The sequence below is a fragment of the Mauremys mutica genome, chromosome 1 (assembly GCF_020497125.1).
Source record: "Mauremys mutica isolate MM-2020 ecotype Southern chromosome 1, ASM2049712v1, whole genome shotgun sequence".
Taxonomy (NCBI): Eukaryota; Metazoa; Chordata; order Testudines; family Geoemydidae; genus Mauremys; species Mauremys mutica.
Window position 1 is genome coordinate 55,558,830 of NC_059072.1, and position 14,045 is coordinate 55,572,874.

At 46.1% G+C, this 14,045-nt stretch overlaps 1 protein-coding gene and 3 long non-coding RNA genes across 6 annotated transcripts in view; 2 read left to right on the forward strand and 2 right to left on the reverse strand.

Moving 5' to 3' along the window:
• GXYLT1 (glucoside xylosyltransferase 1) overlaps positions 1-3,039 on the reverse strand; it is a 74,699-nt gene extending 71,660 nt beyond the window's left edge. The window contains exon 1 of one of the 2 annotated variants that reach the window (XM_045031968.1): positions 2,734-3,039. In XM_045031968.1, coding sequence (XP_044887903.1) covers positions 2,734-2,939 — 206 coding nt within the window. In that variant the 5' untranslated portion in view covers positions 2,940-3,039. Of the gene's footprint in view, positions 1-2,715 lie in introns of both variants that reach the window. The other variant, XM_045031950.1, reaches the window with a different exon arrangement.
• Positions 2,532-14,045, forward strand: part of LOC123378407 — a 28,762-nt gene continuing 17,248 nt past the window's right edge. For both annotated transcript variants that reach the window (XR_006582597.1, XR_006582604.1), the window contains exons 1-2: positions 2,532-3,037; positions 3,889-3,979. This is a non-coding gene — a long non-coding RNA (uncharacterized LOC123378407). The remainder of the gene's footprint in view (positions 3,038-3,888; positions 3,980-14,045) is intronic.
• Positions 5,164-8,018, forward strand: LOC123378424. The gene is made up of 3 exons (XR_006582611.1): positions 5,164-5,517; positions 6,007-6,103; positions 7,931-8,018. It is a non-coding gene; the product is annotated as an uncharacterized LOC123378424 (long non-coding RNA).
• On the reverse strand, positions 7,336-11,077 carry LOC123378419. Its single transcript, XR_006582607.1, has 3 exons — positions 10,501-11,077; positions 9,043-9,157; positions 7,336-8,439 (listed from the first exon to the last, which is right to left on the reverse strand). It is a non-coding gene; the product is annotated as an uncharacterized LOC123378419 (long non-coding RNA).

Genomic DNA, 14,045 nt, shown 5'->3' on the forward strand with positions numbered 1-14,045 from the left:
GCCCCACTCCTGGCCCCAGGGAGATGGTTGGGACGACCCTCAAAAATGTGGGGACCACCATTTTACAATCTACATTCGTTTGATGCTTCATGCAGAGACATGAAAAAGCGAGCTAGTAGATACTTTTTTTAAACTTTGATTGTCCATCTCCTATGACAAAGTGTTAGCCATTTCTACCAGCATGGCAAACAGCACATGCCAACACTGAAGATAAGAATGTAGTCTGTCCTCTAAAGCTTTGTGGTGGTCTGTTCGCTACTGTGGCATACACAACATAGTCCATAATTCCAGCTCCACCCAGCAACAGACTCCTTCCACAGAATTGGGATATTACCGGTACTTTTTCAGCATTGCAGTACTCAAGTGGAGGGAGTTGTCCATGGAATTCCCACCCGACTGTGAGACTGCAGCACCTGTGAAGACGACTATATGATTTCTTACACTATTGTGCCTCAACTGACCTTGAAGAAAACCAATGCTCCCATCCTTGCTGCAAATGCTGAAATCAAGACTGACTGCCAACTGATTACCCAAACCCTGCAAGAAGAATGCTTCTTGCCTTACTTATTCAAGCCACCCACAAGCCTGGATACCTTCAGTGGAGATCAAGCCAATGCCAGACATCACTCAGGTCATCACTGCACTTCTTCCCCACTTTCCAGTTGACTTTAAGTCTGTGACAATGATTCATCACACCACGGATGTACACCACCTAAACCATTTCAATCATAAAGTCATTTAAAACATCAATGGCATTCAACAGACCTTCACCTCTGTGCCAGGAATTTACTTATGGTATTCAAAGCACCTGCAGTGTGCTTTGCCAAGAATTCTTCTACAGAGGTACCTAAAGAACACCCTTATTTCCCTTAATGTTACTAAATTGCTCTAGGAGAAAACTCTATAGTGGCCCCAGAAGATAGGTCACTACTCTGTTGGGGGGAGAAGTGGGGCAGCATTTAGAGCAACTGACATTAATGTCAGTGGTATTCTTTTGTGGTCACCAAGATGTTGAAATTATTATTAATTTTATTAATACAGGTACCACCAGACAGTAATTTAACCATGAATTCCTTTATTAAATAAAAAGGACAAATAGTATTTATACCATTGCTCTAAATGTCTAAATAATAAGCAATTAGTACATTCATAAAGAAACAAACGTTCATAAGCATTTGATCAGAATACTCATGAAAGGATCAGTCCCAAGGGATAACCCTCTCATCCTGGCTTGCTCCAACATGTTCGGATAGGATCGGATAAATACCCCAACAAGCCTTGCTCCTTTATACAGTGCTAAAACAAGTGATGCCATATTGACCATTATTAAATTAGCTTAAAAACCACAAGTTTTGGCCTGTTTGGGTATGACCCCTTTCTTCGCCTTGGCTAAAACAACATATGGTAGCTGGGACTCTCTCTTTCAAATTATCTTAAATGTATGGATCTTAAAACTAGCTGCACCTAGCATTTTATCTTCCCACAAAGGCCCATATTTTAAGATAACATAAGTCTGTGAGAAGACATTATACATTTATCACATTTAAAAAACACTTCTCTTTGTTAGAATCAGTTTATAAACAGTCTTCTATAATTTACAGTCCCTTTACCCAGAAGCCTCCTTTTTGTTTTATTAGCCATATAAAAGCTTAGCATCCTCCGAAAACTTGTCTTACTAGATGCCACCTTCCTCTTACCTCATGAGCCTGCTATTTTTCAAGGCCTTATTAATTTGCTTAACCACCTACACAAGCTACAAAGCACACCTATTTTCCTATCCAAGCTAAACTAACCTTACCCCTTCCATCCTACACCCTATAAAATTACTATAACTCAGCAGTTCTCAAACTTCATTGCGCCACAAACCCCTTCGGACAATAAAAATTACTATACAACCTCAGGAGAAGGGACTGGAGCCTGAGCACTGCCACCCCAGGTTGAGGGGACATGAGCCAAAGAGTGAACCCCACCAGTCTGGGTGGGGAAGCTGAAGCCCAAGGCCTTCAGCCTCAGAGGCGGGGGACCTGTAACCTGAACCCTGTCATCCAGGCCTCCGGGGGTGGGGATTGGGCTTCAGCCCCAGCAAGTCTAACACCAGCCCTGGGGTCCCAACCCACAGTTTAGGAACTGCTACGATAACTGTGCTGGGAGAGAAGATACCCCCCCCCCGTGATCCTTTGGGGATGTGACAGCAGTTTGTGCAGAGACACCGTCGCCGTTTCTCCTGGGTGTCCAGCTGGGTACCAGTCCCGCAAGCTGCTCCACAGGGGGGCAGCTCCGTGCGGGGCAGAGACCTTGGCTAATAGCTCCCCTCACTGGGGGGGGGAAGGGGGGCTTTCCCGCCCTGTCACGAGGAGACGAGCCAAGCCGCAGCACGGCGGGATTGGTCCATCTTCAGGCTGGCGGGGGGCCGGGGCCGGAAAAGCGGCTCGATCTCAGCTGGCGGCGTCCCCTGAGCACCGCGCTCGGGCTCCCAGCCGGCCCCGCCGGGTAGGAGAGCGCCGCTCATGCCGGGCTGGAGCCGCGCAGCTTTGGAGAGACCCTGGAGTCCCAGCGCGGGTCCTTTCACCCCGCTACGGCGTAAGGACAGAGGGGACGGCCAGAGCCCGGCCGCACAGAGCCCCGCACACCCGGGGGCTCTTCCACACGAGCCCCGGCAGCACCAGCCCTTGAGCCCGGCCCCTCCCCGGCGGAGAGGAAGGGGCCAATCCCTACCTGTCTGGCAGCTCCGGCTCCCCGCGGCCTGCGCTTCCCGCCGCCGCCGCCGCAGCCGCCCTCCCGCCGCCGGCGCGCTGTCTCCGGACGGGAGCGGCGGGGTCTCGGGCCTGCGGCTTCCCCCAGCCAGGCTCCTGCTCCAGGGCCAGCTGGCTGGAGCCATAGAGCAGCGAGCACAAGCCACAGCCCAGGCACAGCAGCGCCACGCGCACGTAGCGCCGCATCCTGCCCCGGCGGCCGGGGCCCAGCCGGCAGCGCGAGCCCGGCCCCAACGGACACAGCGGCAGCGCGAGCCCCGTGCTGGGGTCACCGCAGCGCTGAGGTAGCAGCGTCCTCCGTGGGGTGGGGGCGGGGCTGGGAGGAGCCAGGTGCCGGGGGAGGGGGCAAATGGGGGAAAGCGAGGTGATGACGGGGCGGCGGGGGTGGCAGGAGGAGCCGAGGTACAAGGGGGACACTGGAAGAAAAGGAGCCGTGGCAGGGGCAGTAAGACACGGGGGCGTTTGCACGGCGCTCTGGCTGTGTCTCTCAGCACCCAGCGTCGTGCGTTCAAACGCCTGGTTAATTGCTGCAGCATTAAATAGTGGCTGGTTCCCAGTCTAGCAGAGTCGGAAAACAGTGGCCGCGCTTGCAACGTACAAAGTAAAACAAAAAACTTTCCCTTCTCCCTGACTTGTAGATGAGGCTAGCAGAGATGATCTGCCCTTGTTGGGGGGAAGACATAAGTTTCCTTAGGTGGTTGCTTTCACTGATGCTGTTGTGGTGAAAGGCTGATCCTGTCCTCTTTAAGGCAAAAAGATCACAGCTTTTGTCTTGCAAAGTAGCTGCTAGGAAATTACAGACGCAGCACACAAACCTGAACAGCCATTCAACATTCATTAGAGGACTTAACTCAATGCATAGTAAAATCCCAGTGAAGACAAAGTAGATTTTTAGTTTTTATGTGAGTTAGCAGGTCATCTAGGTAAACCCTAGGTGCCCCTGGCCTCTATTATTTAACTCAACCTGCTAACAGGTGTTAAAACTATGAACTGCCTTGGCTTCACTAGATTTTACCGGGTGTTAGCTAACTTGGGTTAAGAAGACATCCTTTTTCCTAGTGAATATTCTCCCTGAAACCTGACAACCTTTTATTAATGTTGGCCTAAGGGATTACTTTCAGCTTGCTTTTCACAGTTTGTCAGATAAGTGTTACAAAAGGTGGCTCGCTCAGACAGACTTGTATTTGACAGAAGGCAAAAAAGAGGAAGAGAGGACAGAAGAAAAGGTAAGAAATGAGAAGTGGCACACTGTGAAGTGGGTGATACCAGGCAGGGACACATCTGAAGTGTGTTCAAGTTTCAGCACAATCCAATAAAGGTAATGTCATCTGGTTTCCTCCCTCTGGTTCAGTCTGCTCAGGATATCTTTCATGCTCAGAAAAGCAAAGGCTGTGATGCAGCCATTTGATACAATATTGGCAATCTCAAGCATTCAGAAATCAAACAGGCCACCCAAAATAATGATATTGGCTTAAAATTTTTGAAAATACATTTTCAGTTCTTTTTCTCTGCCTTTTGGTTTTTGATCCTTTAGGGTGTACTCAGGTCACAAGCTTTCCTCTGCAACAATAACAATTATAAACTCAGGTTTTTTTAAATGAAAGCTTGGATTCCCACATAATCACATGACTCTGGGAACTGGGATTTAAGAAAAAACACCAAATATAAAATTTGCAATACATTTGGGGTTCCAGTATGTGTGTGTGTGTGAGCCATGATGGTTGTAGCTCACTGACCTATGGTGATCAGTTCAGAAGCTTTGCTGTTCAATCCACCTGCCTCCACTCCACTCATGTAAGCAAGTTGCCCAGTGATCCTCCAAAAAGTAATGTCCTTAAATAGGCAACAACCTTATCCCATGAACATTGCCTAATCAAAACATGTTTCTAGAGATTCCAGTTATGAATATATCCTTCCAATTCTAGAGTCCCCCAGCTTGAGGCTGTGTCAACCTGTGACTTCCTCTACTGTTTTGTATTGGGCCCCAGATGCGAGTTAGGCTGAGGAGTGTCTATATTTCCCCCCACTCAGGGGCAGCTCCAGACCCCAGCACGCCAAGCACGTGCCTGGGGCGGCATGCTGCGGGGGGCGCTCTGCCAGTCGCCAGGAGGGCGGCAGGCGGCTCCGGTGGACCTCCCGTAGGCGTGCCTGCGGAGGGTCCGCTGGTCCCATGTGGCTTCGTTGGAGCCGCAGGACCAGCGGACCCTCCGCAGGCACGCCTGCGGGAGGTCCACCGGAGCCGCGGGACTGACGACCGGCAGAGCACCTCCTGCAGCATGCCGCCCTGCTTGGGGCAGCGAAATGGATTGCAAGCAGAGATAGGCATCTTCTTGCAGCCTGGATTTAGGCACCTATCTCAGGGAGAGAGAGGCAGGGCTTAGGACACACCTTTATTGTCAGCAGCACCTATTGACTAGTTTAGGCAGCTCGGTGCTTAATGTGCTGGTTTTGTGGATCCTAATCTAATGCATCTATCTCTCCCTATTCATTGTATAGGAGCCTAGGCTTTGTGGATTGGCATGTTGTTCCTGTGATTTTCTAGGTCCCTGAAAGTTAGGCATCATGATGCTCAGCATTGCAATGCCTGAGTCCTCTCATGGATCTCATCCTTTGCTTCTGTTATTGCTGCTGCTTCTTAACCTGCTTCCTCTTCCCCTGCTGATCAGTGCTCCCTTTGGCACTCTCATTGAAGGAGGAGGAAGAGTCGTTGTTTCAGCAAGATGCCCTGCCCATCTTGACCAGTTCCCAAAAAATGTAATCAGAGGTGAGACTAGAAAGCTAGAGTCCCTAACTAGAAGCCAGAGGTTAGACAGATCTGGGAATGAAGTATTAGGAGGAGAACTGGGGGAAGAGAAGGAGGTATAAGAAACCTGGGTAGAGAAGCTGAGGGATTGTGGAGGCGGCTCAGGGGAAATGAGGAATTGTGAAGACTAAGGCCATATCTATGCTACATAGTTAAGTCGACTTATGTTGAAAGCTGCTTTAATTACATCAGTTGTGCAAATCCACACAATGCTCCTTGTGTCGGCATAGCACATCCAGAGTTGGTGCTCTTGCATCGACAGAGAGAGTGTTGCATTGTGGATAGCTATCCCACTAGGCAACTCGCCACCCTGTGTCACCCTTTGACACTGACAGCTCTGGGGAAAGGTCGTGGTGCATCATGCGGGCGTGCTCGCCATCCCATGATGCAGTTCTTTCTGTCCCATCATTTTATGGGCTTCCAACTTCGTTTCGCGCCATTTTTCAACAGCCCTTGTAAGCTGAGCGCCTGTCATCTCTGCCTGACAGCATGGATGGATCCTGAACTGCTGACCAGTCTAGTGATGAGCATTATGAACACAATACAGGTAGTCCTGAAGTATTTCATGAGCTGTGAAAAAGAGAGTGTGAATCAGTGATGCTTGCCATGCTGTCTGCCATGGAAACAAATAATTCAAGATTGCTGCTGGCATTCATGGAACAGCTGCACATAGTGGACTATCAGTACTGGGCTTGGGAAACAAGCACTGAGTGGTGGGATCACATCTTGATACATGTATGGGACGATGGGCAATGGCTACAGAACTTTGCAGATGTGGAAATTCACCTTAGTGAAACTGTGTGCAGAGATCACCCCAGCACTGCAAGGACACCAGAATGAGAGCTGCCCTTACTGTGAAAAGGCGACTGGCAATCGCTATGTGGAAGCTGGCAACTCCAGACTAGTACTAATCAGTCACAAATCAGTTTGGCGTTGGAAAGTCCACCATGGGGGTTGTGGTGATGCAAGTGTGCAGGACCCTTAAGCACCTCCTGCTGCAAAGGATTGTGACTCTTGCTAATGTGCAGGAAATAATTGATGGCTTTCAGGCAATGGGATTCCCTAACTGCAGCAGGGTGATACATGGAAAGCATATCCCAATTTTGGTCCCAGACCATCTTGCAATGGAATATATCAACCAAAAGAGCTACTTCTCCAGGGTCTTGCAGGTGCTGGTGGATCACCGGGGCCGTTTCCCTGATATCAGTGTTGGGTGGTCAGGGAAGGTGTATGATGCATGCATCTTTCAAATACTGGACTGAATAGAAAGCTGCACTCTGGGACTTTCTTTCCAAGCCACAAGATTCCAGTGGGGGATGTGCAAATGCCCATAGTGATCCTTGGAAACCCTGCCTACCCCTTGCTCCTGTGGCTCATAAAGCCTTACACCATGAACCTAGACAGCAGCAAGGAGTGCTTCAACAACAGGCTCAGCAGGTGCCGAATGACTGTTGAAAGTGCCTGTGGAAGAGTAAAAGGTTGCTGGTGGTGTCTTTTTGGCTGCTTAGACCTCACTGAGGAAAATATTCTCATGCTTATTGCTATATGCCGTACTCTGCATAATATTTGCTAAATGAAGGGGACAAAGTTTCCCCGGGGTGGACTACTGAGGCTGATTGGCTGGCTGCTGATTTTGAGCAGCCAGATATCATGGCAATTAGAGGGGCACAGCAGGAGGCTATTCAAATCAGAGAGGCTTTGAAAGAGCATTTTGACAATGATTCCCAGTAATGTGTCTTTATGTGAAGTATTTGGCCAGGCAATGTTTACTTGCTCCTTTGAATTACCCCTGTAGTGCTTGCTTCCTGAGCCTTAATTGTACTAAGCAAATATTCCTACCTATAGCCACTGTGTTTGTATGTTAGCACTGACCAACATGTGTATGACACAAATACTCATTTTATTTCAAAGACTCAAGTTTAATAAAAGGACAAAACACAATTTTTTGGTCAAACGGGACATAGCAATGAGGAACAGTCTTGCAGTTAGGGTTCTCACAGCTGTGTGCATCTCTAGCTTTCGTTGTGAAACCAGTGCATTGGCGTGGAATGCATGGGGTACTGTGAGGGACAGGGAATATGCAAGGAATGTGGTGGGGGACTTTGGGGAGGGCATGGAAGAGAGTTCTGTATTGGCTGCAAGGGCAATCATGCAGATTTGCTCAAACTGCAGCATAATGAGGGACTTCAGCATCTCTGTCTAGCCCACCAGTGGCTTTATCATCCACTCCTGTCCCTGTCTCCTTTCCAGGCTATCCAGCCTGAGTCTTTAATTAATTGTCTCCCTCCATGCTCTTGTTTCGCTATGTGTTGCGTTTGTTCACTGCATCATTTCTCAAAAAGTATCTTCAGAGTCCTTACTCTTCCTCGTTCAGTGTCTTCAATGACTGAGGCACTCTGCTGGTGTGGAGGAGAACATCTGCAGAAGTCAAAAAAACAATGAACAGAGATAGAATTGTGAGTGTGCTCACAGCTGTGAATCACAAAAGTTACACGTACCTCTTTCTCACTGTTCCTTGGCTAGCACACAGCTAAGCATGAGTACCAAATATGGTGAGTTGCCGGGGGAGGAGAGAGAGCAAGGGGGAATGGGCAAGAAGGGACAAAGGATAGTTTGTGAAGGGGGTTACTACAAGCGGCTAGGGAGACTGAATATTGGTACCCTTTAGAGTAGGGTAATTGAACCAATATCTCACTCCTAAGGGTAACCCAGGATGCAAGGGTGCATCTCTTGTGTGTGTGTGGTTTCAGACTGGTCCCCTATGCTGCTTGCCTGTGTGCCACTCTGGTCTCTGCAGAAATAACTGCCGGGTGGCGTGGCAAAGTTTCGGTGAGAAACAAGGCAGCTCTCCCAAGGAACCTTCAGCAGCGGATTGCAGAATATCTACAGGAAAGTTTGAGAGATTTCAATGGAGGATTCCTAGGACATCCCGGTGTACATTAACAAACTTTTCCACCGAGCCCCCACTGCGTAGTTGCACAGGCTTTGTTGTTAATTTCTGTTCCTTATTCCTCCTCTACCATATAACTAAGCACATAAGAGCTGAATCTCCTCTCACTGTGCAGAATCAAAGCAAAATGAGCACTTACCAGAGCTCCCCTTTCCTGCATCATGTGCACCAGAGCCAGAGTGCTGGGACTGGCTAGACCAAGGGTCAGCAACCTTTCAGAACTGGTGTGCTGAGTCTTCATTTATTCACTCTAATTTAAGGTTTCACATGCCAGTAATACATTTTAATGTTTTTAGAAGCTCTCTTTCTATAAGTCTATAATATATAACAACTATTGTTGTATATAAAGTAAATAAGGTTTTTAAAATGTTTAAGAAACTTCATTTAAAATTAAATTGAAATGCAGAGCCCCCCGGACCGGTGGCCAGTGGGAGTGCCACTGAAAATCAGCTTGCGTGCTGTCTTTGGCACACGTGCCATAGGTTGCCTACCCCTGAGCTAGACCCTTCCAGAGTTAAAAAGAGGTCCTGACTCACTGCACCACAGATGATCCTGTTGTGTGCGCCACATCGTCCTCCAGCTCCACTTCCTCATCCACAACTTCATCCTTGGAGTTGAGCCTTCAGTCCCCCTGAAGTATCCACGAGGCTCCTGTAAGTGAAGGTGGGATCACTGCCAAGGATGGCGTGCAGCTCCTTGTAGAAGTGGCATGTCTTCGGTGCCGCACCAGAGCGTCCCTTCTGGCATGCCTGCCTCAGCTCGATTTTAGCACGACAGTGCTGTGTTTCAGGCCCCTTCTCCTGCATGCCACTAGCAATCAGCTTATAGTATCAACGTCTCCTCTACCCATTGACTCAGCAGATCCAACAGCTCCGGTGTACTTCACATGGGAGAGTGTCTGCTGTGGAAAGCTGGCGTGGTCGGCTAGGAAGATGCTGTGTGAACTGTGCACACTGAGCAAACAGGAAGGGGCAAGGGGTGCATACCTGTGTACCTTCAGGGCAGTGGAGTTCAAACTGCTGACCAGAGCAGTCAGGATGGGCATTGTGGGATACTTCCTGGAGGCCAATTAGGGTGACATAATCGAGCGCAATGTCTACACTGATTCTGCGTCACTCTAACTATACCACAAAGAGCTCTGCTGCTTGTTGAGGTGGTTTCATTATGTCGGTGTAGCAGGGGAGTTACATTGTTGGAAGGAGCATTTCAGTGTGTATACCTCCCCTGTTTTGTTGATAAAAGCTGACTTTTGTTGACAAAACTGTGTAGTGTAGATAAGACCTAATAGACTGGGGGAAGAGGTGGGAAACTGAGGGCCCAAAGATAAGGGAGGAAAGATAATGAACTTTGAAAGATAGAACTGATGAGGGAGAGAGGGAAAATTAACTTCCAGTTAGGAAGGGTAAGTACTAACTTAATGGGGAAGTTGTGGGTGGGGGGGATGGTGGGTTGTTGCTGTACTAAGCACCACCAGTTGTTACACATCTTGGAAGACACTGGCATCACTTACAAACATTCAGGGGCCTATCAAGGAAGAAACTGCAGTCTGCTATTAGCTCTGCATGTACTGTTAAGCATTCCATCTGGAACCTTTGCTCCTCAAAACTCATTTCTCTCTCCTGATGGGTATACTCAACCCCATTCTCTTCTTCCCTACATTTGTTTTGATGCTCAAAAAGTGGTTTAGTTTGCTGTCCCTGAACATTTGTTTTGACCCCCATGTCATAAATTCTGTCACTGTCCTATTTCATGTTCCTCTGGGTGCACTATGAAGTCCAAATGGCAAAGATAGACAAGGCTAAAGAGATCAGGAAACACTGACTTCTTGCTCTAAGGCCTCATCTACACCTAAATTTTAGGTTGGCCTTGCTATGACACAAAGGGCTATGAAAAGTTTCATGCCCTGTGGGGCATTGTTAGGTCAACCTATCCCCTACTGTGGATGCAGATTCTTCTGTCAATATATTTACCTCCTTTTTAAGGGATATACTTACTATAGCAATTGAACTGTGCCACTGTATTGCTTGTAGTATAGACATACCCTTAGTGCTCAGGACAACGTTGGTGATTGATAGAAGAGATCAAGGAGGTTATGCTGCGGGAGCGAGCAGAGAGAAGATCACTACTAGTTCCACAGACTTGATTAAGAGAAGTTGGAGACAAGAGGGTGGTTAACAAGTAGTGGTGATTGTTTTTTTAACGTTTGTTTGTTTGTTTTTTAAAAGGGTAGGGTAGTAGCAATACTTTAGTCTCACAGAAGAGATTCAGCGGAGATGGGAGTATTTGAAGACTGAATATCAGGATAAGGACCTGCAGGCCTCTATTGTAGTCTACCACCTCATTACCCTTGCTTAATATACTAAAGAGTGCTTTTGAACCATAGAGTAAATGAGCTGGATTCTAGATGAATCAAGGACCGTAAGGATGTTTTCAGTCTTCTAAAATAAGGAAGTATGTTCATAGTTCAGAAAGGAAAGAATGGAGAAGCGTCAGAGAAGGATAGGAGTTGTACATACATTTTGTTAGGTCTTGGAGTATTAATCAAACTATTTTCCAAATATTCATTTGAAGCTTTTTGTTGAACATTAAAAAATTGCAATTTTCTGCATAATAAAAATCAGTACAAATGCTACCCATAAAAGCTGCGGCCTGCCACTTAATTCCATGCACATGTCTGTCCTCATTTTGCTGCTGTACCATATCAGTGACTAGTTGGAATATCATACTAGGATTTTATCATTGAAAAAGACATTAATATTTCTTTATCAAAGGTATCTGTTAACCTAATTAGACCTTTTCTTCTCAGATTTTTTAAATGACAGGATAATCTAGATTATTTGTCATAACTGATATTTTGATGTAATTTCTGATACTTTAATATTTTATGCTGAACAAGGAGATGTGATATTTCCTTGCATAATTGCCCTTCCGGGAAATATTAATTGTGCAGGAGCATAGTCAAATATGGGATTATTTCCATTTGTTGCAAAATTTAAATCTCTATCTTGAAAGAGTTACAGTAGTGGCATTCAAAAATATGCTTATTTGTCAAAAAATAGATACAGTAATCTCTGTATATTTAGGATTCCTTTCTACCTACAGTACTATAGAAAATAACTTGAATATGGAAAAACTAAGGTTAGTCAACTGCAAATCTTATGTATCTATCCAAGGCAATTGAGAAATTTTAAATATTACAGTATGTTTGAAAGCTACATTAATGTTATTAATGTATGAGACATAATTAAAACTGAATTTCTATTGCTATCTATTTGCAATATATTTGTATTTTAACAGAATATAAATCTCATTCTGGGTTATAAGAAAAAACATGCAGAGCTGGTAGTATTGTGTGTGCATCATTTGCATGATGGATTTACCATGAAGCATTATTACCCCAGGGATTTCATTATGAATAGTGGAAGAGGAAAATAATTCTGCTCCTACTGAATAAAAAGAGAAACTACCGTATATACTTGTTCATAAGCCGAATTTTTTTTAGTAAAAGAAAGGGAAGCACCAGAGAAAGGGGTCGGCTTATGAACAAGTATAGAGAGGGAGAGCTGGGACACAGCCCCTCCTCCCAACACAGTGAGCAAGGAAAGGCAGCACAGCCAGAAGAGACTCTGGCCCTGCCTCTTCCATCTGCTTCTGGCCACGCTGCTTTCCCCCCAGCCTCCGAGGCAGCTACAGCTCCGGGGCTGGCAGGCTGCAGCCGTGCCGCTTGACCCGCCCCCAGAGCAGGCTGTGGCCATGCCCCCCAGAACACGCTGCAGCCGTGCCATCCGGCCCAGCCTGCTGGAACACGCTGCGGCCACGCCGTCTGGTCTGGCCCGCTGGAGCAGCTCCAGCCAGGTCAGAGACATCCTTCCCTGGCCCTCCCCAGATAAGGTGGGAAGAGATGGGATGGGGAAAGTGTGGGGGTCCCGGGCTAGGGGTGGAGTCATTACTCCCCTGACTCCCAGCTTCTCCCCCCAAAAAAATTTCCCCACCAGTTGCTGTCCCGACCTGTCAGGGTAAGCAGCTGGCGTGCTGGGACACTTTGTTTACTTAGGTTAACCTCCGTGCCTGCGATGCTCGAGGTAAACAAAACACCAGTGGCTTATCCTGATGGCCCGGGAGCCAAAGTTTGCTGAATTATAGGGTCGGCTTATGAAAGGGTTAAAAAAAAAATCTATTTTTACTTCTCCATCTTGGGGGCGGGGCGGTCAGCTTATAAACGAACCGGCTTATGATTGAGTATATATGGTAACTTCCACTATCAACAACAGGCATCCTACCATTTTTTTTATTTTAGTTTTTTTTTTAAATGCTACACATGAAGCATTTTCATTTAAATCTTATCTCATATTTTAGTGTCAATTCACTCTGTATAGATTTGTTCTTTTAAGAAGTTAAACTATCGCTAAAGGAAATTCAGTTGAGTCTGCATAGCAGCAACATTTTGTTGTGACAGCTTTGTGTCACTGCTGCCAAGCATGCAGACTACTTAAGAGTTTTTCAAAAGAAGGGATACTTTGAAGTTCATATGCCTTTTAGTACAACGTACAGTGCAAACATTTTCCTGTGATTGATTGTAGGCAGGGGATAAGCAGGGAGAAACTGAAAGCTTGCTGACATGTGCTGCACACACAAGATAGCATCAGGCATCACAAGGCAGTGTCTCTTTTTCTGTGGTCAAGCATCCTCCCGCTCCTCCAAACTCAATTCTTGAGGCTTGCTTTCTACAGCTGACTTCCACTCCTATGGTACTTGCTCCTTCCCTCATCCCTATCTCAGAATTGTTTTTTTTTAAACAAAACTGTTAAGATTAAATTGCCAATATCATCTCATCTGATTCCTTCCTTCCTTCCTTCCGTCATTCTCTTATTTTTCTTCTTTACTCATTGTAAGGAGGGGCTGTGTGTGTACATATTTAATATTTATAATAAAGAACTCATGGGATCAGCAATATACAGATGTGGCAAAAAATGTCAAAGGAACTGAATTAAGCTGCACTGTATGTGCTGGGGAAAGTGTGTGCAGTGTTCTTTCAAATTTTAAAAAATATTACTTCATAGGAGTCTATTTTAATTCACCTCAAATCATTACTGAATAAGTCTTATCAGAACTTTTGGAAGATCCCAAACAGTAAATAGTCAGCAAATCATTTATCATTGCTCCAAAAAGCTCAACTCTCTTAACATTAAGCAAATGTGAATACAACTGTGATTTGCTAGAGACCAGTACAATTTCTAATTCTTTCTGCAGATTTCTCTTTTTTTATTATATTTAGAGAAAAGGCTCTCTAGCAATATACAGAGAAGTTTGTTTGTTTTTTACTTTCTCCCACTTATTTCTATATCAAGGATTAAGGCATTTTTCTTTAAAGATCTTTTAAAGGCGAGCTCCAAAATATGAGTAGAGTGGGAATTCTTAATCTTTTCTTCTTTGCCCTGCCGGAAATTCTCTGGGGCACTACTATTTCAGTTTAAATAGTTGTTCTGTAAAGGAGCAAAGCATGCTTATCTGCCAATGGGAATATGTGCTCTGTATGCAT